This window comes from Bombina bombina, chromosome 3 (genome assembly GCF_027579735.1).
Source record: "Bombina bombina isolate aBomBom1 chromosome 3, aBomBom1.pri, whole genome shotgun sequence".
Classification (NCBI taxonomy): Eukaryota; Metazoa; Chordata; class Amphibia; order Anura; family Bombinatoridae; genus Bombina; species Bombina bombina.
In genome coordinates, this window is record NC_069501.1 from 684,732,106 (window position 1) to 684,755,978 (window position 23,873).

Below are 23,873 nucleotides of genomic sequence, written 5' to 3' on the forward strand. Positions count from 1 at the left end.
TCCACACACCCTGAGCCTTCAGGGAATTCCAGATTGCACCCCAACCTAGTAGACTGGCATCCGTTGTCACTATCACCCATGAGGGTCTGTGGAAGCACGTCCCTTGGGACAGATGATCCAGCGACAACCACCAAAGAAGAGAGTCTCTTGTCACCTGATCCAGATCTATCTGAGGAGACAAATTTGCATAATCTCTATTCCACTGCCCGAGCATGCTCAGTTGTAGCGGTCTGAGATGAAAACGAGCAAACGGAATGATGTCCATTGCCGCCACCATCAATCCAATTACCTCCATGCACTGAGTCACTGATGGCCGAGGATTGGACTGAAGGGCTCAGCATGTATTCAGAATCTTTAACTTTCTGACCTCAAAAGAAAATTTTCATGGATAAGGAATCTATTAGAGTTCCCAAGAAGGGAACCCTTGTCTGTGGAAGTAAAGAACTCTTTTCTAGATTCACCTTCCACCCGTGAGTCCTCAGATAGGACAGAACCATGTCTGTATGAGATTTTGTCATATGGTAAGACGCCTGGAACAGAATATCGTCCAGATAAGGCGCCACTGCAATGCTCCGCGGCCTGAGAAACGCCAGAAGTGACACTAGAACCTTCGTGAAGATCCTGGGTGCTGTGGCCAACCCAAAGGGAAGAGCCACAAACTGAAAATGTTTGTCCAGGAAGGCAAACCTTAGGAACTGGTGATGATCCTTGTGGATAGGAATATGAAGATACGCATCCTTCAAGTCCACGGTAGTCATATATTGACCCTCCTGGATCAATGGCAGAATTGTTTGAATAGTCTCCATTTTGAAGGATGGGACTCTGAAACTTGTTAAGACTTTTTAGATCTAAAATAGGTCATTACGTGCCCTTTTTTTTGGGGACCACGAAAAGATTTGAGTAAAACCCCTGCCCCAGTATTGGAACGGGACGAATTACTCCCATAGTAGAGAGGTCTTTTACACAACTTAAGAATGCCTCTCTTTATCTGGTCTACAGACAATCATGAAAGAAGAAACCTCCTCCTTGGGAGAGAATTTTTGATTTCCAGTGTCCAGGGGTCCTTTAACATCTTACCCAAGCCTGAGCAAAGAGAAAGTCTGCCCCCTACTAGATCCGGTCCCGGATCGGGGGCCGCCCCTTCATGCCGTCTTGGTAGCAGCAGCGGGCTTCTTGGGTTGTTTACCCTTGTTCCAAGCCTGGTTGGGTCTCCAAACTGACTTGGCCTGAGCAAAATTCCCTTCCTGTTTAGCAGAAGAGGGACTCCTTTGAAATTGCGAAAGGAACGAAAATTATTCTGTTTACCCCTTAGTTTATCTGTTCTATCCTGAGGTAGATGACGACCCTTACCCCCCGTAATGTCAGAAATTATTTCTTTCAAGTCAGGCCCGAATAGGGTCTTTCCTTTGTAAGGAATAGCCAAAAGCTTTGACTTAGATGACACATCAGCAGACCAAGATTTTAAAGGGACAGTTTACTCAATTTTTCTCCCCTTTAATTTGTTCCCAATGATCCACTTTACCTGCTGGAGTGTATTACATTGTTTACAATTATTTCCATTGCCCCTATATTGACTTTTGAAATAGTTTAGCCTGTAGTATCCCCACCTATCCTGAAAGTTTTTGGCCACGAGGCCAAGCTGTATTAACTCAGCCAGTAGAAGAAATTACACTCCCAGTGGGTTATAGAAGAGATAAGGTAATAAAATGTTAGTTTTCCATTGTTCTTTCCAAGTATTGGTGATTAGTTTATGGACAGATAGAAGATAAAGCAAGTATATGTACACAATGTGATAAAGTAATGCAATCTAATTATACCTACAAGCTCAACCCATTTTATTTGGTTGTGGCTTCAAAACACAAAATCAGCTGATTCATATACACAAATAAACCTTAAAAAGGCAAATCTCATACATTTTATACTCTTCAGCTGGTAAATAAAGTAATTGGAAACACATTAAGGAAAAAACAATTTTATAGTATACTGTCCCTTTAACCATAACGCTCTACGCGCTAAAATGGCAAATCTGCCATTCTTAGCCGCCAATTTGGCAATCTGAAAGGCGGCATCTGTAATAAAAGAATTAGCCAGCTCAAGAGCCTAAAGTCTATCTCAAATGTCCTCTAAAGGAGTCAGTCTTAAGAGACTCTAAGGCGTCAAACCAGAAGGCCGCCGCAGTGGTAACTGGTACAATGCAGGCCGTCGGTTGTAAAAGGAAACCCTGATGAATAAATAACTTTTTTAGAAGACCCTCCAATTTCTTATCCATAGGGTCTTTGAAAGCACAACTGTTCTCAATAGGAATAGTTGTACGCTTAGCCAGGGTAGATATAGCTCCCTCCACGTTAGGGACTGTTTGCCAAGTCCAGTGTCAAATATGGGATACATTTTCTTAAAATTAGGAGAAGGTGAGAACGTGATAACCGGTCTTTCCCATTCCCGCTTAATAATTTCCAAGATTCTCTTAGGAACCAGAAAAACCATCAGCGTAAGCAGGCACCTCTAAGTATTTGTCCATCTTACTCAATTTCTCTGGTGGTACCACAATAGAGTCACAATCATCCAGAGTCGCTAAAACCTCCCGCAGTAACAGGCGGAGGTGTTTAAGCTTAAATCTAAATGACATAACGTCCGAAACCGTCTGAGGTAACACTTCCCAAATCGGAAACTTCCCCGACCACCAATTCAGATCCCTGTGAGGGTACATCTGAAATGGCCAACAAAGCATCAGAGGTCGCAGTATTCAAACTGACTTCTGTCCTGCTGCGTTTGCCCTGTAACACTGGCAACTTAGATAAAACCTCTGTAAGGGTAGATGACATAACTGCAGCCATATCCTGCAGAGTAAATGAAGTAGACGCGGTTGAAGAACCCGGCGTCGCTTGGGTGGGCGTTAAAGGTTGCGACGCTTGGGAAGAAAGAAGCAGCATACCCCGATTCTCATCAGACTGAGAAGCATCCTTAGACACACTTTCCTTAAAGAAAATCTGCTCTGCATTGTAAGGCCCTTTCAGTACATGACAAAGTAAGAGGGGGTTCCACAATGGCATCTAAACACAGAACAAGTAGATTCCTCAAGTTCAGACATCTTAAACAGACTAGCAATAGTCGTTCTTTACTTGATATATTGAACTCTGAAGTCAAAACATATACTCAAAAAACTTGAAAACAAAAGAAAAAGCGTACTGCGCCTTTAAAGAATAAAAGCGCAACAATTTTTCTGTTATTAGTCAAAACAACATCTGCGGCAATAAAAAAAATGCCCTTATGTGCCCAAATTAGCTTAACAATATTGCACTGCCTGTTTGGTAAAGTTATATATCAAATGTATCAGTTTTATCAATTTTTAACAATTCAGGTCCCTGCACCTCGCCACAGCCCTGCTTGGGCGCCTACCTGCCCCCAGATCACACTGATTCTGTTGAAGAAGCGCCCCTAAGTCTCTTCCTTAGTGTACAAAAAACAACTTAGGCCCCACCAGAGCCCAGGACCGATGCGGATGAGTACTGTGCGGCTGAGCGCGCGAAATCAGGCCCCATCCATTGTGGGCGTAACACGAGCCGTACCGAGATGGGAAGTAAAACATGTCGGTTGTTCCAACATAAAATGTTAAAGCCATGTGCCCCTCTATACATACACTTGAATAATCAAGCTCAACTTCATTAAAAAAAAAAACTGCACTCTCTCATGCCAGCTATATTGATATTACGATAGCCCTTAGGCAGCACACCGCATCACCCAGCGTCAGCCCACACTGAATATACAGAAGTGAAATATACTGATAAGTAATCAATATAAAAGGGAATTCCAAGTACACCATTTCCATAATATAGTGCATACTGATTACCCCTCCCCAGATAGGGAATGTCAGCCTGTTCTGATGTATCAAGTCTCCCCAGAAACAAATGACTGAACATACCTCAATGCTGCTTGTAGCATGACAGTTCTCCACACTGAAGATATTTCTTTACACTACCTTCAACTGCTCTGTGGAAACCAGCAGGATCTTAGATAATGTTTGCTAAGATCATTATCATTAGGGCAGAAAAATAAGATGTCTCCACTCCTCTTAGGAATAAGTGATTGACTACTTCTCCCTGAGAAAAATAGTACTCACTGGCACCATTTTAAAATAAAAAAAACTTCTTGATTGAAGAATCTAAACACACACCTCACTTTACCTCTTCCTATCACTAACACAGGCAAAGAGAATGACTTGAGTGGGAGGGAAGGGAGGAGAGGAGAGATATATATACACAGCTCTGCTGTGGTGCTCTTTGCCACTTCCTGCTGACCAAGAGGCGATATGACAAGTCTACGGATTTCATCTTTACTTATGGGATATCTTGTAAAAGAAAAAAGCTAGTGACTGAACTTTATGGTCGAGTAAACAAAAGCAGTATTCAGATACACTTACTTTCACTTTAACCTTTTAGCGCTGTTATGGCCTATTCCGTCCAAACGGCGCTGGGCTTTAGAGTCGTTAGGATGGAATAGATCATAGCCGTTTGGCTGTCCGGAAGCCAACAGTCTGGAGGATGTGCCTAGCGTCATAGGGACGTCCCTGACCCGATCACATAAGTGAAATTTCGCAATCGCGTGCATGCTTATGACCCTGTCGTGAAAGGGTTAAAAGCACTGAAATAAGGGGGCAGTCAGCAGTAGCTTAGATGCAAGGTAATCAGTGGTTAAAATGATTTTAATATAACAGTGTTGGTTATGCAAAACTGGGGAATGAGCAAGGGATTATCTATCTTTTTAAACAATAATTCTAGAGTAGACTGTACCTTTAATACTTCCAAACACTATGAAATGGGACTACTGGGTGATAAAAAAAAAAAAAAAAAAGTATAAATATAATGTAAAAAATCATAAAGCATTCCAATTTCAAGTTTGTACTGATGCGACGTTACAAGCATTACAGGATTAGCAAATAATGACTTCAACGTATACTCTAATTCTGCATGGTGTTTTTCCGCAAAGGTTAATTGTGAGAGTAAACCAGTAAAAGGATTCAAAATGTAAGATTAAACAGAATGAGAACAAATGCTTAAAAATAGATTGGAGCAAAGGTGTGTGAAATTGATCAGCAGTTAAATGGATGTGTACACACAAATACAGATCTGGGGGGGGGGGGGGGGGGAAACCACACAGCTCCAACAAGCAGCACCCAGCATCACACACATAATGTACTGTACTTCTGAATACGTATATAAGAATTAAAATTTCTTAAACGCAGAGGGAAGGACAGGCTTCAATCTGGCACAGGTTTAAAGCCAAGGGAGCTATAAAGCACACTTGGGTGTTCCCTGTGCATGTCAGTAATTAGTAGAGATTAACTGTTACCAGTGACAAATTTCCCTTGAAACATGAACTCACCTTTTGATTAACGACAACAAAACCTTTGCCAGTATCGCCGCACACCTTTTGTTTCAGTGCTATGATTTTGTTAACTCTCTCTTCAATAAACTTCCGTTCTGCCTTTACTAATTTTTCCCTTTCTTCTGCGCTTTTGTAGAAGAAGCCAGAATTCACTTCTCTAAAAATAAAATGCAATTAAAAAATATATATATATATATATATATATATATATATATATATATATATATATATATATATATATATATATATATATATATACACACACACGTCATAAAGCATTCTAATTTCAGGTTTGTACTGATGTGACTTTAAAAGCATTAAACTTAATCTGCCAAAACAAATAAAAAAACAGAATTTATGTTTACCTGATAAATTACTTTCTCCAACGGTGTGTCCGGTCCACGGCGTCATCCTTACTTGTGGGATATTCTCTTCCCCAACAGGAAATGGCAAAGAGCCCAGCAAAGCTGGTCACATGATCCCTCCTAGGCTCCGCCTTCCCCAGTCATTCGACCGACGTAAAGGAGGAATATTTGCATAGGAGAAATCATATGATACCGTGGTGACTGTAGTTAAAGAAAATAAATTATCAGACCTGATTAAAAAAACCAGGGTGGGCCGTGGACCGGACACACCGTTGGATTAAGTAATTTATCAGGTAAACATAAATTCTGTTTTCTCCAACATAGGTGTGTCCGGTCCACGGCGTCATCCTTACTTGTGGGAACCAATACCAAAGCTTTAGGACACGGATGAAGGGAGGGAGCAAATCAGGTCACCTAGATGGAAGGCACCACGGCTTGCAAAACCTTTCTCCCAAAAATAGCCTCAGAAGAAGCAAAAGTATCAAATTTGTAAAATTTAGTAAAAGTGTGCAGTGAAGACCAAGTCGCTGCCTTACATATCTGATCAACAGAAGCCTCGTTCTTGAAGGCCCATGTGGAAGCCACAGCCCTAGTGGAATGAGCTGTGATTCTTTCAGGAAGCTGCCGTCCGGCAGTCTCGTAAGCCAATCTGATGATGCTTTTAATCCAAAAAGAGAGAGAGGTAGAAGTTGCTTTTTGACCTCTCCTTTTACCAGAATAAACAACAAACAAGGAAGATGTTTGTCTAAAATCCTTTGTAGCATCTAAATAGAATTTTAGAGCACGAACTACATCCAAATTGTGCAACAAACGTTCCTTCTTTGAAACTGGATTCGGACACAAAGAAGGCACGACTATCTGCTGGGTTAATGTTTTTGTTAGAAACAACATTCAAAAGAAAACCAGGTTTAGTACGCAGAACCACCTTATCTGCATGGAACACCAGATAAGGAGGAGAACACTGCAGAGCAGATAATTCTGAAACTCTTCTAGCAGAAGAAATTGCAACCAAAAACAAAACTTTCCAAGATAATAACTTAATATCAACGGAATGTAAGGGTTCAAACGGAACCCCCTGAAGAACTGAAAGAACTAAATTGAGACTCCAAGGAGGAGTCAAAGGTTTGTAAACAGGCTTGATTCTAACCAGAGCCTGAACAAAGGCTTGAACATCTGGCACAGCTGCCAGCTTTTTGTGAAGTAACACAGACAAGGCAGAAATCTGTCCTTTCAAAGAACTTGCAGATAATCCTTTCTCCAAACCTTCTTGAAGAAAGGATAGAATCTTAGGAATTTTTATCTTGTCCCAAGGGAATCCTTTAGATTCACACCAACAGATATATTTTTTCCATATTTTGTGGTAGATTTTTCTAGTTACAGGCTTTCTGGCCTGAACAAGAGTATCAATGACAGAATCTGAGAACCCTCGCTTTGATAAGATCAAGCGTTCAATCTCCAAGCAGTCAGTTGGAGTGAGACCAGATTCGGATGTTCGAACGGACCTTGAACAAGAAGGTCTCGTCTCAAAGGTAGCTTCCATGGTGGAGCCGATGACATATTCACCAGGTCTGCATACCAAGTCCTGCGTGGCCACGCAGGAGCTATCAAGATCACTGATGCCCTCTCCTGATTGATCCTGGCTACCAGCCTGGGGATGAGAGGAAACGGCGGGAATACATAAGCTAGTTTGAAGGTCCAAGGTGCTACTAGTGCATCTACTAGAGTCGCCTTGGGATCCCTGGATCTGGACCCGTAGCAAGGAACCTTGAAGTTCTGACGAGAGGCCATCAGATCCATGTCTGGAATGCCCCACAATTGAGTAATTTGGGCAAAGATTTCCGGATGGAGTTCCCACTCCCCCGGATGAAATGTCTGACGACTCAGAAAATCCGCTTCCCAGTTTTCCACTCCTGGAATGTGGATTGCAGACAAGTGGCAGGAGTGAGTCTCCGCCCATTGAATGATTTTGGTCACTTCTTCCATCGCCAGGGAACTCCTTGTTCCCCCCTGATGGTTGATGTACGCAACAGTCGTCATGTTGTCTGATTGAAACCGTATGAACTTGGTCTTTGCTAGCTGAGGCCAAGCCTTGAGAGCATTGAATATCGCTCTCAGTTTCAGAATATTTATCGGGAGAATAGATTCTTCCCGAGACCAAAGACCCTGCGCTTTCAGGGGTCCCCAGACCGCACCCCAGCCCACCAGACTGGCGTCGGTCGTGACAATGACCCACTCTGGTCTGCGGAAGCTCATCCCCTGTGACAGGTTGTCCAGGGACAGCCACCAACTGAGTGAATCTCTGGTCCTCTGATCTACTTGTATCGTCGGAGACAAGTCTGTATAATCCCCATTCCACTGACTGAGCATGCACAGTTGTAATGGTCTTAGATGAATTCGCGCAAAAGGAACTATGTCCATTGCCGCTACCATCAAACCTATTACTTCCATGCACTGCGCTATGGAAGGAAGAGGAACAGAATGAAGTATTTGACAAGAGTTTAGAAGTTTTGATTTTCTGGCCTCTGTCAGAAAAATCCTCATTTCTAAGGAGTCTATTATTGTTCCCAAGAAGGGAACCCTTGTTGACAGAGATAGAGAACTTTTTTCTACGTTCACTTTCCACCCGTGAGATCTGAGAAAGGCCAGGACAATGTCCGTGTGAGCCTTTGCTTGTGGAAGGGACGACGCTTGAATCAGTATGTCGTCCAAGTAAGGTACTACTGCAATGCCCCTTGGTCTTAGCACCGCTAGAAGGGACCCAAGTACCTTTGTGAAAATTCTTGGAGCAGTGGCTAATCCGAACGGTAGTGCCACAAACTGGTAATGCTTGTCCAGAAATGCGAACCTTAGGAACCGATGATGTTCCTTGTGGATAGGAATATGTAGATACGCATCCTTTAAATCCACCGTGGTCATGAATTGGCCTTCCTGGATGGAAGGAAGAATTGTTCGAATGGTTTCCATTTTGAACGATGGAACCTTGAGAAACATGTTTAGGATCTTGAGATCTAAGATTGGTCTGAACGTTCCCTCTTTTTTGGGAACTACGAACAGATTGGAGTAGAACCCCATCCCTAGTTCTCCTAATGGAACAGGATGAATCACTCCCATTTTTAACAGGTCTTCTACACAATGTAAGAATGCCTGTCTTTTTATGTGGTCTGAAGACAATTGAGACCTGTGGAACCTCCCCCTTGGGGGAAGCCCCTTGAATTCCAGAAGATAACCTTGGGAGACTATTTCTAGCGCCCAAAGATCCAGAACATCTCTTGCCCAAGCCTGAGCGAAGAGAGAAAGTCTGCCCCCCACCAGATCCGGTCCCGGATCGGGGGCCAACATCTCATGCTGTCTTGGTAGCAGGTTTCTTGGCCTGCTTACCTTTGTTCCAGCCTTGCATTGGCCTCCAGGCTGGCTTGGCTTGAGAAGTATTACCCTCTTGCTTAGAGGACGTAGCACTTGGGGCTGGTCCGTTTCTGCGAAAGGGACGAAAATTAGGTTTATTTTTGGCCTTGAAAGACCTATCCTGAGGAAGGGCGTGGCCCTTGCCCCCAGTGATATCAGAAATAATCTCTTTCAAGTCAGGGCCAAACAGCGTTTTCCCCTTGAAAGGAATGTTAAGCAATTTGTTCTTGGAAGACGCATCCGCTGACCAAGATTTTAGCCAAAGCGCTCTGCGCGCCACAATAGCAAAACCAGAATTTTTCGCCGCTAACCTAGCCAATTGCAAAGTGGCGTCTAGGGTGAAAGAATTAGCCAATTTGAGAGCATGAATTCTGTCCATAATCTCCTCATAAGAAGAATCTTTGAGCGCCTTTTCTAGTTCATCGAACCAGAAACACGCTGCTGTAGTGACAGGAACAATGCATGAAATTGGTTGTAGAAGGTAACCTTGCTGAACAAACATCTTTTTAAGCAAACCCTCTAATTTTTTATCCATAGGATCTTTGAAAGCACAACTATCTTCTATGGGTATAGTGGTGCGTTTGTTTAGAGTAGAAACCGCCCCCTCGACCTTGGGAACTGTCTGCCATAAGTCCTTTCTGGGGTCGACCATAGGAAACAATTTCTTAAATATGGGGGGAGGGACGAAAGGTATACCGGGCCTTTCCCATTCTTTATTTACAATGTCCGCCACCCGCTTGGGTATAGGAAAAGCTTCGGGGGGCCCCGGGACCTCTAGGAACTTGTCCATTTTACATAATTTCTCTGGAATGACCAAATTCTCACAATCATCCAGAGTAGATAACACCTCCTTAAGCAGAGCGCGGAGATGTTCCAATTTAAATTTGAATGTAATCACATCAGGTTCAGCTTGTTGAGAAATTTTCCCTGAATCTGAAATTTCTCCCTCAGACAAAACCAGACTGGTGTAGGGGCACTTCAGAACCAATATCATCAGCGTCCTCATGCTCTTCAGTATTTTCTAAAACAGAGCAGTCGCGCTTTCGCTGATAAGTGGGCATTTTGGCTAAAATGTTTTTGATAGAATTATCCATTACAGCCGTTAATTGTTGCATAGTAAGGAGTATTGGCGCACTAGATGTACTAGGGGCCTCCTGTGTGGGCAAGACTGGTGTAGACGAAGGAGGGGATGATGCAGTACCATGCTTACTCCCCTCACTTGAGGAATCATCTTGGGCATCATTTTCTCTAAATTTTGTGTCACATAAATCACATCTATTTAAATGAGAAGGAACCTTGGCTTCCCCACATACAGAACACAGTCTATCTGGTAGTTCAGACATGTTAAACAGGCATAAACTTGATAACAAAGTACAAAAAACGTTTTAAAATAAAACCGTTACTGTCACTTTAAATTTTAAACTGAACACACTTTATTACTGCAAATGTGAAAAAGTATGAAGGAATTGTTCAAAATTCACCAAAATTTCACCACAGTGTCTTAAAGCCTTAAAAGTATTGCACACCAAATTTGGAAGCTTTAACCCTTAAAATAACGGAACCGGAGCCGTTTTTATATTTAACCCCTTTACAGTCCCTGGTATCTGCTTTGCTGAGACCCAACCAAGCCCAAAGGGGAATACGATACCAAATGACGCCTTCAGAAAGTCTTTTCTATGTATCAGAGCTCCTCACACATGCATCTGCATGTCATGCTTCCCAAAAACAAGTGCGCAATAGAGGCGCGAAAATGAGACTCTGCCTATGATTAGGGAAAGCCCCTAGAGAATAAGGTGTCCAATACAGTGCCTGCCGGTTATTTTACATAATTCCCAAGATTAAAATAATTCCTCAAGGCTATGAAGTATAAAATATGCTTATATATAAATCGTTTTAGCCCAGAAAATGTCTACAGTCTTAAAGCCCTTGTGAAGCCCTTTTTTTCTTTATGTAATAAAAATGGCTTACCGGATCCCATAGGGAAAATGACAGCTTCCAGCATTACATCGTCTTGTTAGAAATGTGTCATACCTCAAGCAGCAAAAGTCTGCTCACTGTTTCCCCCAACTGAAGTTAATTCCTCTCAACAGTCCTGTGTGGAAACAGCCATCGATTTTAGTAACGGTTGCTAAAATCATTTTCCTCTTACAAACAGAAATCTTCATCTCTTTTCTGTTTCAGAGTAAATAGTACATACCAGCACTATTTTAAAATAACAAACTCTTGATTGAATAATAAAAACTACAGTTAAACACCAAAAAACTCTAAGCCATCTCCGTGGAGATGTTGCCTGTACAACGGCAAAGAGAATGACTGGGGAAGGCGGAGCCTAGGAGGGATCATGTGACCAGCTTTGCTGGGCTCTTTGCCATTTCCTGTTGGGGAAGAGAATATCCCACAAGTAAGGATGACGCCGTGGACCGGACACACCTATGTTGGAGAAAATATGCTGGGCATAACTACCCTATAATAGTAACTATTCACTGTTATTGCATTTCAGCCTACTCCTGCAGCTCTTTTTAAGCACGCTCTCCTGTTTTAATAGCTTAAAAGGTTCCGGATACTGAAGCTCCGCCTCTTTGTACTGGTGGCTGCAATTTTGAAGCTCAGGTATTTTGACAGCAGTGCACACTCTCAGATCAGCGATATTGCCCTTTTTTTCCAGCTGCATAATGTGCTTCAGGTTAGGGTGCATAATACAGAGCAGGAGCTGTATTTATTCTGTGGCTGCATTGTTCTATATTGAGTGGGGTTTATTTTAACTATATTGTGTAACTGTAAAGCTCATCATGCACACTAAGCTGAAGTACATTATACAGCTGTAAAAAAGTTGACAATTTTACTAATCTGAGTGTGCACTGCTTCTGTCACAGGCTGTGAGAAATTAAGTACCTGGCACCTTTAAGCTATTATAACAGGATAATTGATTTGTAAAGAGCTGCAGCAACAGTGAGAAGTTTAATGTTCTTTTAATAACTTATTAAAAAAACAAATACAGAAATATCAGTTGTGTACTTCCTACTTTTTATTTTTCTTTATTGAAAGAAGTGAAAAATCAAGTTAAAGTGATTGCCGTTTACATCTCAAAACATTTTCTAATAGCTTGAAAAACAAACGCAACATTAAAAATCATACAAAAACTACCTCACTCAATTCTGGAGTAGACTGTCCCTTTAATACTTCCAAATACTACAAAATGAGACTACTGTTTAAAAAAAGAAACACACAGCTCCAACAATAAGGACCCAGCATCACACACAATGTACTGTACTTCTGAATACGTATATTAGAATCAATTTCTTAAACGCAGAGGGAAGGACAGGTTTCAATCTAGCACAGGTTTAGAACCAAGGGAGCTATAAAGCACACTTGGGTGTTCTCTGTGCATGTCAGTAATTAGTAGATATGAACCGTTACCTAACTGTAACCAAGTTTTTTCTTTCAAAATTTAGAAAAAAGGCATACCATTTTAAACAACTTTTCCAAAGTACTTAATATTCAAATGTCTTTCTTATCCTTTGTTGAAAAGCAGGAAGGTAAGTTCAGGAGTGTACACAATGGCTGCAGTTTTGCAACTCTAAATATATATAAAAAAAAAAAACCTTCAAATGCATACTGTTATATTTTTCAAAACCCCATTTTATATTAAGCTACACAATCGCACCAAGCTCTGTATCTGCATGATTTCACCTGCTAAACAGAACAGGTTTAAAGATCTTCATGGATACAAATTTGTTGGTGTGACTTGTTATCAAAGCCATCAAACAAATGTTTAAATAGCCTATGACATTTTCAGGTTCTCTTATGCTGAAGAACTTCTTCTGTATTAAATCAAAACCTCATGGATAATGGTTAGTAGGTTAAAAAGCTTAAATTTTACATTGGAGCATCTACTTGCAATTGTAAATAATCTCTTGGTAGAAATCTAAACTAAAGACCCTCAGGTTACTTGAATGGACAGTAGTCAAAAAATCTTTTAAATGGATTGGATGGAGAATATTTTTCATTTTTTCCTTTTCCATTTACTTCACGTGTCTTTAGCAAACTGGCGGCAGTGTTTGCAAAAATATTTGTTACAATGTTATACATAGTTGCAAGCAGTGCTGCCTTAGACTGCTAAAACTACATGCACGCCAATAAACTAATCAGTCTTTCTAGTTTTATTGTTCAACGTGAGAACAAAGCAAATACTGCAAATGTACCCTGGAAAATAAAGTTTAGGAAATGTCAACTTGATGAAAGGCAAGTTTTCATATTAGTATTAATACAGTTTAAATTTACTAAAAGCACCTACGTTTTTTCATATTCCAGTGACACATTGCATGTGAGAATAAAAGCATCTTCTACTCTTTTCTTCATGTCAGGATGACGAGCTCCATGATCAAGAACAAGTCCCCTTATCAACCTGTTTAAAAAGATAAATATACTGTCACAAATAATTCTTCAGACAATTTGCGGTCATTAAAAAGGTATAATAAACAGTAAATACATGCTAGACAAAAATATTAGCCTTAGAATAAATATGTACCTGTATTTTTATAATTATATTAGTTGTTTAAATGTTTACAAGACAAGTGCAAAAGTTTAGTTTCTACAAAAGTACTCTAGATTCTATAAAGTAATGGGTGCTGCCAGGTTTGAAATAGTTTTATATTTATCTGTCTTCTGTGGACAACAATTAGGGTAAGATGTATAAAACCAGGCAATAAATTACAGTTTGTGCAAACAAGGCTGAGTGGAAACCAAGACATCCTTGATTATATTAGCCTATATCACTGGTTTTCCAACCTGTTCTCAGGCCTCCCGAACAGGACAGGTTTTCAGGATAACCTTGGATAAGAGCAGGTAAAATAACCACATTTACTAATCAGCTGATTATTTCACCTGTGCTCACGATTCAGATGATATCCTCAAAATGTGGCCTGTTAGGGAAGTCTGAGGACAGGTTTGAAAACCAATAAATTATATTATTGTCCGATATATATATATATATATATATATATATATATATATATATATATATATATATATATATATATATATATATATATATATATATATATATATATATATATATATATATATATATATATATATATATATATATATATAGATATCTATATCTTTTTTCAATGTTATTGTGTGGTTTTTTTGTTTGTTTTACATACAGACTTAATGAAAGAATGTAAAAAAGGTACAATGTAGGAGTCGCGGTTCCCAATTTAGTAACTTACAATGGTCGGTAAATTTTATATAAAGAAATATTGAAGAAAACAGAAGATAGAAAACCCTTCTTTTAGCTTGACCTGTTATTAAATACCAATTTTAATGTAAGATGCAAGTCACATTACTATAATTGTATAGAATTAACTCATAAGTAAATATGCTGCATAAATAATACAATAACATACTGATTGCTTAAATATTCAAGACAACTTACTCATTTGATATTTGAGACTATCCAGCAATATATCCATGATGTAATTGATACAAACCCTGTACGATTTGGTTTATTGTTAATTATTAAAATGTTCAATAAAAAAAGACCTACATCCAATGTGTGTAAGTATGGTATTGTTTCTTAAGAGATATATATATATATATATATATATATATATATATATATATATATATATATATATATATATATATATATATATATATATATATATATATATACATACATATATACACATACACACACACATATACACAGTCCATGGTTCTGAACCAAAAATTTGCTGGCTCTTTAGCTTAGATGTCTTATTTTTTAAATAAAGATGGCAAGAGAACAAATAAATTAAGACGTAAATTAGAAAGTTGCTTAAAAATTGCATGCTCTATCTTAATCATTAAGGAAAAAATTTGGGTTCAGTGTCCCTTCAAGATGTTGCCCCTTTACTTCTCCAATTTCTTGTGATCACAGTGTCTAATGGAAATTGAGTTAACATGTTTTCTATTTCTGCAATGATATTTCTCCACAAGTCTTGAACTGTATTGCACCACCGCATGTGCCATATTGCCACATCCATAACCACATCTCCAACAGTGGTTAGACTTGCTGTGAAAAAGGCGGTGGTGTCTGCTTTATATATCTTTTGCAAATTATTTACAGCAGGAAAGTAAGATTAGCTTAAAACTTTTGACATGGCTGCATCCTTTACTTCAAAGAAACCCAGTGGAATTTAAAAAAAAAAAAAACTAAATAATTTTCAGAGTTAGAGGGCCATGATACCCAAAATATTGAAACACTTGAAAATGATGCAGCATAGCTGTAAAAAGCCGACTAGAAAATATCACTTGAACATCTCTATGTAAAAAAGGAAGATAAGATAATTTACCTCAAAAGTTGCTCAATAGCCAAATCCCATTGTAAAGGACTTCTAAGCAGCAAATCAGTATGTCTGTCCCGGGACAGCTTTTGTGCACACTCATCTTATTTCCCTATACAGTTTAAGGAAGTTTACTATGAAATCCCATGAGAGTTAAGTGAAATCTCATGAGATCACAGTAAGAGTTCATGACCTCAGCACTGTTGATGCCGAATGGCTGCTGTTCATGTCTTCATTTTTTTTTCTTTTACCTGCAGCTGGGTAGCAGCAGAGTATAACTTTTTACACAGAACATACTCTGCCGAGCTGAGGAAGTTGTGAGGTAAAATATCTTCCTTTTTTACATAGAGATGCTCAGGTGATATTTTCCTATCAGCTTTTTACAGTTATACTGCATCAGTTTCAAGTGATTTAGCAAATGAGTATTATGTCCCTTTAAATTAAAGGAAAAAGGGGACAAAAATAATGAAAGTATATTATAATTTTTTTTTTAGCTACACAAACCTTTTATATTACAATCTCATACTGTTTAATATTCCTTTAGCAAACTAATATAAGTGCAGAAAATTGATTCTCACTAATAAAATTCTTCTATGAATCCAAATGTCCTAGGACTTGGAGGAAATTGTCACAGACAATCAAGCTCACTATACTAGAGAAGGCATTTTCTAGATTGCCATTACAAAAAACAGAATTTATGCTTACCTGATAAATTACTTTCTCCAACGGTGTGTCCGGTCCACGGCGTCATCCTTACTTGTTGGATATTCTCTTCCCCAACAGGAAATGGCAAAGAGTCCCAGCAAAGCTGGTCACATGATCCCTCCTAGGCTCCGCCCACCCCAGTCATTCGACCGACGGACAGGAGGAAATATATATAGGAGAAACCATATGAAACCGTGGTGACCGTAGTTAGAGAAAATAATTCATCAGACCTGATTAAAAAAACCAGGGCGGGCCGTGGACCGGACACACCGTTTGAGAAAGTAATTTATCAGGTAAGCATAAATTCTGTTTTCTCCAACATTGGTGTGTCCGGGTCCACGGCGTCATCCTTACTTGTGGGAACCAATACCAAAGCTTTAGGACACGGATGAAGGGAGGGAGCAAATCAGGTCACCTAAACGGAAGGAACCACAGCTTGCAAAACCTCTCTCCCAAAAATAGCCTCCGAAGAAGCAAAAGTATCAAATTTGTAAAATTTGGCAAAAGTGTGCAGTGAAGACCAAGTCGCTGCCTTACATATCTGGTCAACAGAAGCCTCGTTCTTGAAGGCCCATGTGGAAGCCACAGCCCTAGTGGAGTGAGCTGTGATTCTTTCAGGAGGCTGCCGTCCGGCAGTCTCATAAGCCAATCGGATAATGCTTTTAAGCCAAAAGGAAAGAGAGGTAGAAGTCGCTTTTTGACCTCTCCTTTTACCAGAACAAACAACAAACAAGGAAGATGTTTGTCTGAAATCTTTAGTAGCCTCTAAATAGAATTTTAGAGCACGGACTACGTCCAAATTGTGTAACAAACGTTCCTTCTTTGAAACTGGATTCGGACACAAAAGGTACAACTATCTCCTGGTTAATATTTTTGTTGGAAACAACTTTCGGAAGAAAACCAGGCTTAGTACGCAAAACCACCTTATCTGCATGGAACACCAGATAGGGCGGAGAACACTGCAGAGCAGATAACTCTGAAACTCTTCTAGCAGAAGAAATTGCAACTAAAAACAAAACTTTCCAAGATAGTAACTTAATATCTATGGAATGTAAAGGTTCAAACGGAACCCCTTGAAGAACTGAAAGAACTAGATTTAGACTCCAGGGAGGAGTCAAAGGTCTGTAAACAGGCTTGATCCTAACCAGAGCCTGAACAAATGCTTGAACATCTGGCACGGCTGCCAGTCTTTTGTGTAGTAAGACAGATAAAGCAGAGATCTGTCCTTTTAGAGAACTTGCAGATAATCCTTTCTCCAAACCTTCTTGTAGAAAGGATAGAATCTTAGGAATTTTTATCTTGTTCCATGGGAATCCTTTGGATTCACACCAACAGATATATTTTTTCCATATTTTATGGTAAATTTTTCTAGTTACAGGCTTTCTAGCCTGAATCAGAGTATCTATTACAGAATCTGAAAACCCACGCTTTGATAAAATCAAGCGTTCAATCTCCAAGCCGTCAGTTGGAGGGAAACCAGATTCGGATGTTCGAATGGACCCTGAACAAGAAGGTCCTGTCTCAAAGGTAGCTTCCATGGTGGAGCCGATGACCTATTCACCAGGTCTGCATACCAAGTCCTGCGTGGCCACGCAGGAGCTATCAAGATCACCGAGGCCCTCTCCTGATTGATCCTGGCTACCAGCCTGGGAATGAGAGGAAACGGTGGGAATACATAAGCTAGGTTGAAGGTCCAAGGTGCTACTAGTGCATCTACTAGAGTCGCCTTGGGATCCCTGGATCTGGACCCGTAGCAAGGAACCTTGAAGTTCTGACGAGACGCCATCAGATCCATGTCTGGAATGCCCCATAATTGAGTTATTTGGGCAAAGATTTCCGGATGGAGTTCCCACTCCCCCGGATGGAATGTCTGACGACTCAGAAAATCCGCTTCCCAATTTTCCACTCCTGGGATGTGGATCGCAGACAAGTGGCAGGAGTGATCCTCCGCCCATTGAATTATCTTGGTCACTTCTTTCATCGCCAGGGAACTCCTTGTTCCCCCCTGATGATTGATCTATGCAACGGTCGTCATGTTGTCTGATTGAAACCTTATGAATTTGGCCTTTGCTAGTTGAGGCCAAGCTCTGAGAGCATTGAATATCGCTCTCAGTTCCAGAATGTTTATCGGGAGAAGAGACTCTTCCCGAGACCATAGACCCTGAGCTTTCAGGGATTCCCAGACCGCGCCCCAGCCCACTAGACTGGCGTCGGTCGTGACAATGACCCACTCTGGTCTGCGGAAGCTCATTCCCTGTGACAGATTGTCCAGGGTCAGCCACCAACGGAGTGAATCTCTGGTCTTTTGATCTACTTGAATCATCGGAGACAAGTCTGTATAATCCCCATTCCACTGTCTGAGCATGCACAGTTGTAATGGTCTTAGATGAATTCGTGCAAAAGGAACTATGTCCATTGTTGCAACCATCAATCCTATTACTTCCATGCACTGCGCTATGGAAGGACGAGGAACAGAATGAAGTACTTGACAAGAGCTTAGAAGTTTTGATTTTCTGACCTCTGTCAGAAAAAACCTCATTTCTAAGGAATCTATTATTGTTCCCAAGAAGGGAACTCTTGTTGACGGGGACAGAGAACTTTTTTCTTTGTTCACCTTCCATCCGTGAGATTGAGAAAGGCTAGGACGATGTCCGTATGAGCCTTTGCTTTTGACAGGGACGACGCTTGAATTAGGATGTCGTCCAAGTAAGGTACTACTGCAATGCCCCTTGGTCTTAGAACCGCTAGAAGGGACCCTAGTACCTTTGTGAAAATCCTTGGAGCAGTGGCTAATCCGAATGGAAGTGCCACAAACTGGTAATGCTTGTCCAGAAAAGCGAACCTTAGGAACTGATGATGTTCCTTGTGGATAGGAATATGTAGGTACGCATCCTTTAAATCCACGGTAGTCATAAATTGACTTTCCTGGATGGTGGGTAGGATCGTTCGAATAGTTTCCATTTTGAACGATGGTACCCTGAGAAATTTGTTTAGGATCTTCAAATCCAAAATTGGTCTGAATGTTCCCTCTTTTTTTGGGAACAACGAACAGATTGGAATAAAATCCCATTCCTTGTTCTCTTATTGGAACTGGATGTATCACTCCCATCTTTAACAGGTCTTCTACACAATGTAAGAATGCCTGTCTCTTTATTTGGTTTGAAGATAAGAGAGACCTGTGGAACCTTCCCCTTGGGGGTAGTTCCTTGAATTCCAGGAGATAACCTTGAGAAACTATTTCTAGCACCCAAGGATCCTGAACATCTCTTGCCCAAGCCTGAGCAAAGAGAGAGAGTCTGCCCCCCACTAGATCCGGTCCCGGATCGGGGGCTATCCCTTCATGCTGTTTTGGTAGCAGTGGTAGGCTTCTTGGCCTGCTTACCCTTGTTCCAGCCTTGCATTGGTTTCCAGGCTGGTTTGGGTTGTGAAGTATTACCCTCTTGCTTAGAGGATGCAGAATTAGAGGATGGTCCGTTTCTGCGAAAGGGACGAAAATTAGGCTTATTTTTAGCCTTAAAAGACCTATCCTGTGGGAGGGCGTGGCCCTTTCCCCCAGTGATGTCTGAAATAATCTTTCAAATCTGGTCCAAATAATGTTTTACCTTTGAAAGGAATGTTAAACAATTTTGTCTTGGAAGACACATCCGCTGACCAAGACTTTAGCCAAAGCGCTCTGCGCGCCACGATAGCAAACCCTGAATTTTTCGCCGCTAATCTAGCTAATTGCAAAGCGGCATCTAAAACAAAAGAGTTAGCCAATTTAAGTGCTTGAACTCTGTCCATAACCTCCTCATACGAAGATTCTTTACTGAGCGACTTTTCTAGTTCCTCGAACCAGAAACACGCTGCCGCAGTGACAGGAACAATGCATGAAATTGGTTGTAGAAGGTAACCTTGCTGTACAAAAATCTTTTTAAGCAAACCCTCTAATTTTTTATCCATAGGATCTTTGAAAGCACAACTATCTTCGATAGGAATAGTAGTGCGTTTGTTTAGAGTAGAAACCGCCCCCTCGACCTTGGGGACTGTCTGCCATAAGTCCTTTCTGGGGTCGACTATAGGAAATAATTTCTTAAATATAGGGGGGGGGGGGAACAAAAGGTATGCCGGGCTTTTCCCACTCTTTATTTACTATGTCCGCCACCCGCTTGGGTATAGGAAAAGCGTCGGGGGGCACCGGAACCTCTAGGAACTTGTCCATCTTACATAATTTCTCTGGAATGACCAAATTGTCACAATCATCCAGAGTAGATAACACCTCCTTAAGCAGTGCACGGAGATGTTCCAATTTAAATTTAAATGTCACAACATCAGGTTCAGCTTGATGAGAATTTTTTTCTGAATCTGAGATTTCTCCATCAGACAAAACCTCCCTCATGGCCCCTTGAGATTGGTGTGAGGGTATGTCAGAACCGTTATCATCAGCGTCCTCTTGCTCTTCAGTGTTTAAAACAGAGCAATCGCGCTTTCTCTGATAAGTAGGCATTAAAAGATTTGCTATGGAGTTATCCATTACAGCCGTTAATAGTTGCATGGTAATAAGTATTGGCGCACTAGATGTACTAGGGGCCTCCTGTGTGGGCATAACTGGTGTAGACACAGTAGGGGATGATGTAGTATCATGTTTACTCCCCTCATTTGAGGAATCATCTTGGGCAATATCATTATCTGTGGCATTACTGTCCTTACTTTGTTTGGACACTATGGCACAATTATCACATAAATTTAAATGGGGAGACACATTGGCTTTCATACATATAGAACATAGCTTATCTGATGGTACAGACATGTTAAACAGGCTTAAACTTGTCAACAAAGCACAAAAAAGTTTTAAAATAAAACCGTTACTGTCTCTTTAAATTTCAAACTGAAAACACTTTATTACTGAATATGTGAAAAAGTATGAAGGAATTGTTCAAAAATTACCAAAATTTCACCAGTGTCTTAAAGCATTAAAAGTATTGCACACCAAATTTCAGAGCTTTAACCCTTAAAACAACGGAACCGGAGCCGTTTTTAAATTTAACCCCTATACAGTCCCAGCTATATGCTTTGCTGAGACCCAACCAAGCCCAGAGGGGAATACGATACCAAATGACGCCTTCTAGAAGCTTTTTTAGTGATTCTTAGATCCTCACACATGCATCTGCATGCCTTGCTCTCCAAAAACAACTGCGCAGTAATGGCGCGAAAATGAGGCTCAGTCTATAACTAGAAAGGCCCCCAGACTAAAAAAGGTGTCCAACACAGTGCCTGCCGTTTTTTAAACGTTCCCCAAGATTATAATGCCAATTATTAGCTAGAATCTGCATAATATGCCCCAATAAAGCAATCGTTTTAGCCCATAAAAATGTCTACCAGTTTTTAAGCCCTTTATTCTTTTATGTTTGACTAAGAAAATGGCTTACCGGTCCCCATGAGGGGAAATGACAGCCTTCCAGCATTACATGGTCTTGTTAGAAATATGGCTAGTCATACCTTAAAGGGCCACTGTAAGTAAATATTTTCTATGCCTGTTACTAACTAACTACCCCAAATACGCTTTTTATCAATAGCATTTCATTAACATATCTCTACCGTATATCAGAAATCTAGTCTGCAAATTTAATTGTTTTCCAAACCCACTCTGTGGGTATCCTTTGCTCTGTACCAATCCGTTTACAGTACCTAGGTTTCAAAATGGCGCTTTAAACACAAAGTTATTGGTTTAAGTATTTTGAACATGCAGTGCTGAAAATAGTGGGTAGGATAACGTGACATCATCGGCGAATAAAAGATATAACTTTTAGAACGTTATGAAACTTTGTTTTGGAGAAAATATAGGTCAGTAGGTAAAAATTAATGTTTATTAACTTTAATATGTTAGTTGTTTAGCTTAAAAATTATAACAGAAAGTAATCCTTTAAGCAGAAAAGTCTGCTAACTGTTTCCCCCAACTGAAGTTACTTCATCTCAACAGTCCTGTGTGGAAACAGCAATTGATTTTAGTTACTGTCTGCTAAAATCATCTTCCTCTCACAAACAGAAATCTTCATCCTTTTCTGTTTCAGAGTAAATAGTACATACCAGCACTATTTTAAAATAACAAACACTTGATAGAAAAATAAAAACTACATTTAAACACCAAAAAACTCAACCATCTCCGTGGAGATGTTGCCTGTGCAACGGCAAAGAGAATGACTGGGGTGGGCGGAGCCTAGGAGGGATCATGTGACCAGCTTTGCTGGGACTCTGCCATTTCCTGTTGGGGAAGAGAATATCCCACAAGTAAGGATGACGCCGTGGACCGGACACACCAATGTTGGAGAAAAGTGTGCGTCTCTTATACACATACATACTAGTTTTACCGAGAATGTATGCCATACATATGAAACAAGGAAACTAAATTATGAATTTCCATCTAATATGCTTAAACTACACATTTAGAATAAAAATTACCCCCCCCCCCTTAAAAAGGTTCTATGGAATCCTTTAAATTTTACATTTGTACTCCCCTGTGCTATGTCAACCTAAAAGTTAGGATGCCATATCAAACAAGCAAAAGGGAGACTTATTCTAGCATGGTGTCTGACTGCAATACCTACATCAAGATAATGCAGAATTCGTCCATGCCACTTGTGTTGCTAAAAAGTTGAATACCATTTCCCCTCCTCACTCTAGATTCAAGGAAAAGCTTGAACTATGTTAAAGCAGATCCCAATAAAAAGACATCTTTAGAAAATGTTTTAAAAAACAAATTTATTTTTTTGTTTAACGGTTTATCTAAATCTCAACTAAGGTTAAATAAGCCACGAACATGTCCAGTCATCCATCCACAAATGGCTCACAGATTACTTTGTTTGAAGTCTTTGCAGGTATTAAAAAGGAACATGAAACCCATAAGGTTGCTTTTGTTATTCAGACCAGAGTGTACAATTGTGCTTCATTCCCATGGTATTTTCTTGAAGATACCTAGGGTAGGTGTCTGGAACACTACATGACAGGAAATAGTGCAGCCATCTAGTGCTCTTGCAAATGGATCACATTCTTGCAAGACTGCTGCCATATAGTGCACCAGACATGTATGCTTGAGATTATATCCTGCTTTTCAAACAAAAGATCCCAAGAAATTAAAGAAACATTAATAGAAGTAAATAAAGTTGGTAAACCAAAAAAAAATTGCATGCTCTATCTGAATTATGAAACAAATATCGGTTTCATAACCTTTAAAGTTAGAAACAAATGTTTAAATATTTACCCTAACAATTTACAGACCTTTATTACTTATAAAATAAAATGTATAATCGGATAGGCCCAGTATTAACACACTAAATATAAAAGAAAGTGGATATATTGTGTACCACACGCACACTACATTTTCAGGAAAAAGGTTTAAGACAATAACAGCTAGATTAAGAGTTTTGTCAGTAAAAACCTGCGGCTCTAACGTTTTTTTTTTTTTCCAGTGCTCCCTTAAGACAACGCTGGTATTAGGAGTTTTCTGAATGGCTGCGTTAGCCTCAGAAAAGTGAGCGTTGAGCATAATTTAGCTCCACTTCTACTCTCAATACCACTGTTGCTTACGGTAGCGGTAAGCTGGAAAAACGTGCTCGTGCACGATGTCCACATAGGAAACAATGGGGCTGAGCTGGCTGTAAAAAAACCTAACACCTGCAAAAAAGCAGCGTTCAGCTCCTAACGCAGCCCC

At 40.1% G+C, this 23,873-nt stretch overlaps 1 protein-coding gene and 3 non-coding genes across 4 annotated transcripts in view; all 4 read right to left on the bottom strand.

The window, feature by feature from the left end:
- CCT6A (chaperonin containing TCP1 subunit 6A) overlaps positions 1 to 23,873 on the bottom strand; it is a 73,881-nt gene that overhangs the window by 42,499 nt on the left and 7,509 nt on the right. The window contains exons 6-7 of the mRNA XM_053707458.1: positions 13,444 to 13,554; positions 5,380 to 5,539 (exon numbers count right to left, since the gene is read on the bottom strand). Of these exons, the coding sequence (XP_053563433.1) occupies positions 5,380 to 5,539; positions 13,444 to 13,554 (271 nt within the window). The remainder of the gene's footprint in view (positions 1 to 5,379; positions 5,540 to 13,443; positions 13,555 to 23,873) is intronic.
- Positions 5,186 to 5,317, bottom strand: LOC128654779 (small nucleolar RNA SNORA22). The gene has a single exon (XR_008401505.1). It is a non-coding gene; the product is annotated as a small nucleolar RNA SNORA22 (small nucleolar RNA).
- LOC128654780 (small nucleolar RNA SNORA22) lies at positions 12,408 to 12,537 on the bottom strand. The gene has a single exon (XR_008401506.1). It is a non-coding gene; the product is annotated as a small nucleolar RNA SNORA22 (small nucleolar RNA).
- On the bottom strand, positions 22,669 to 22,798 carry LOC128654774 (small nucleolar RNA SNORA15). The gene has a single exon (XR_008401501.1). It is a non-coding gene; the product is annotated as a small nucleolar RNA SNORA15 (small nucleolar RNA).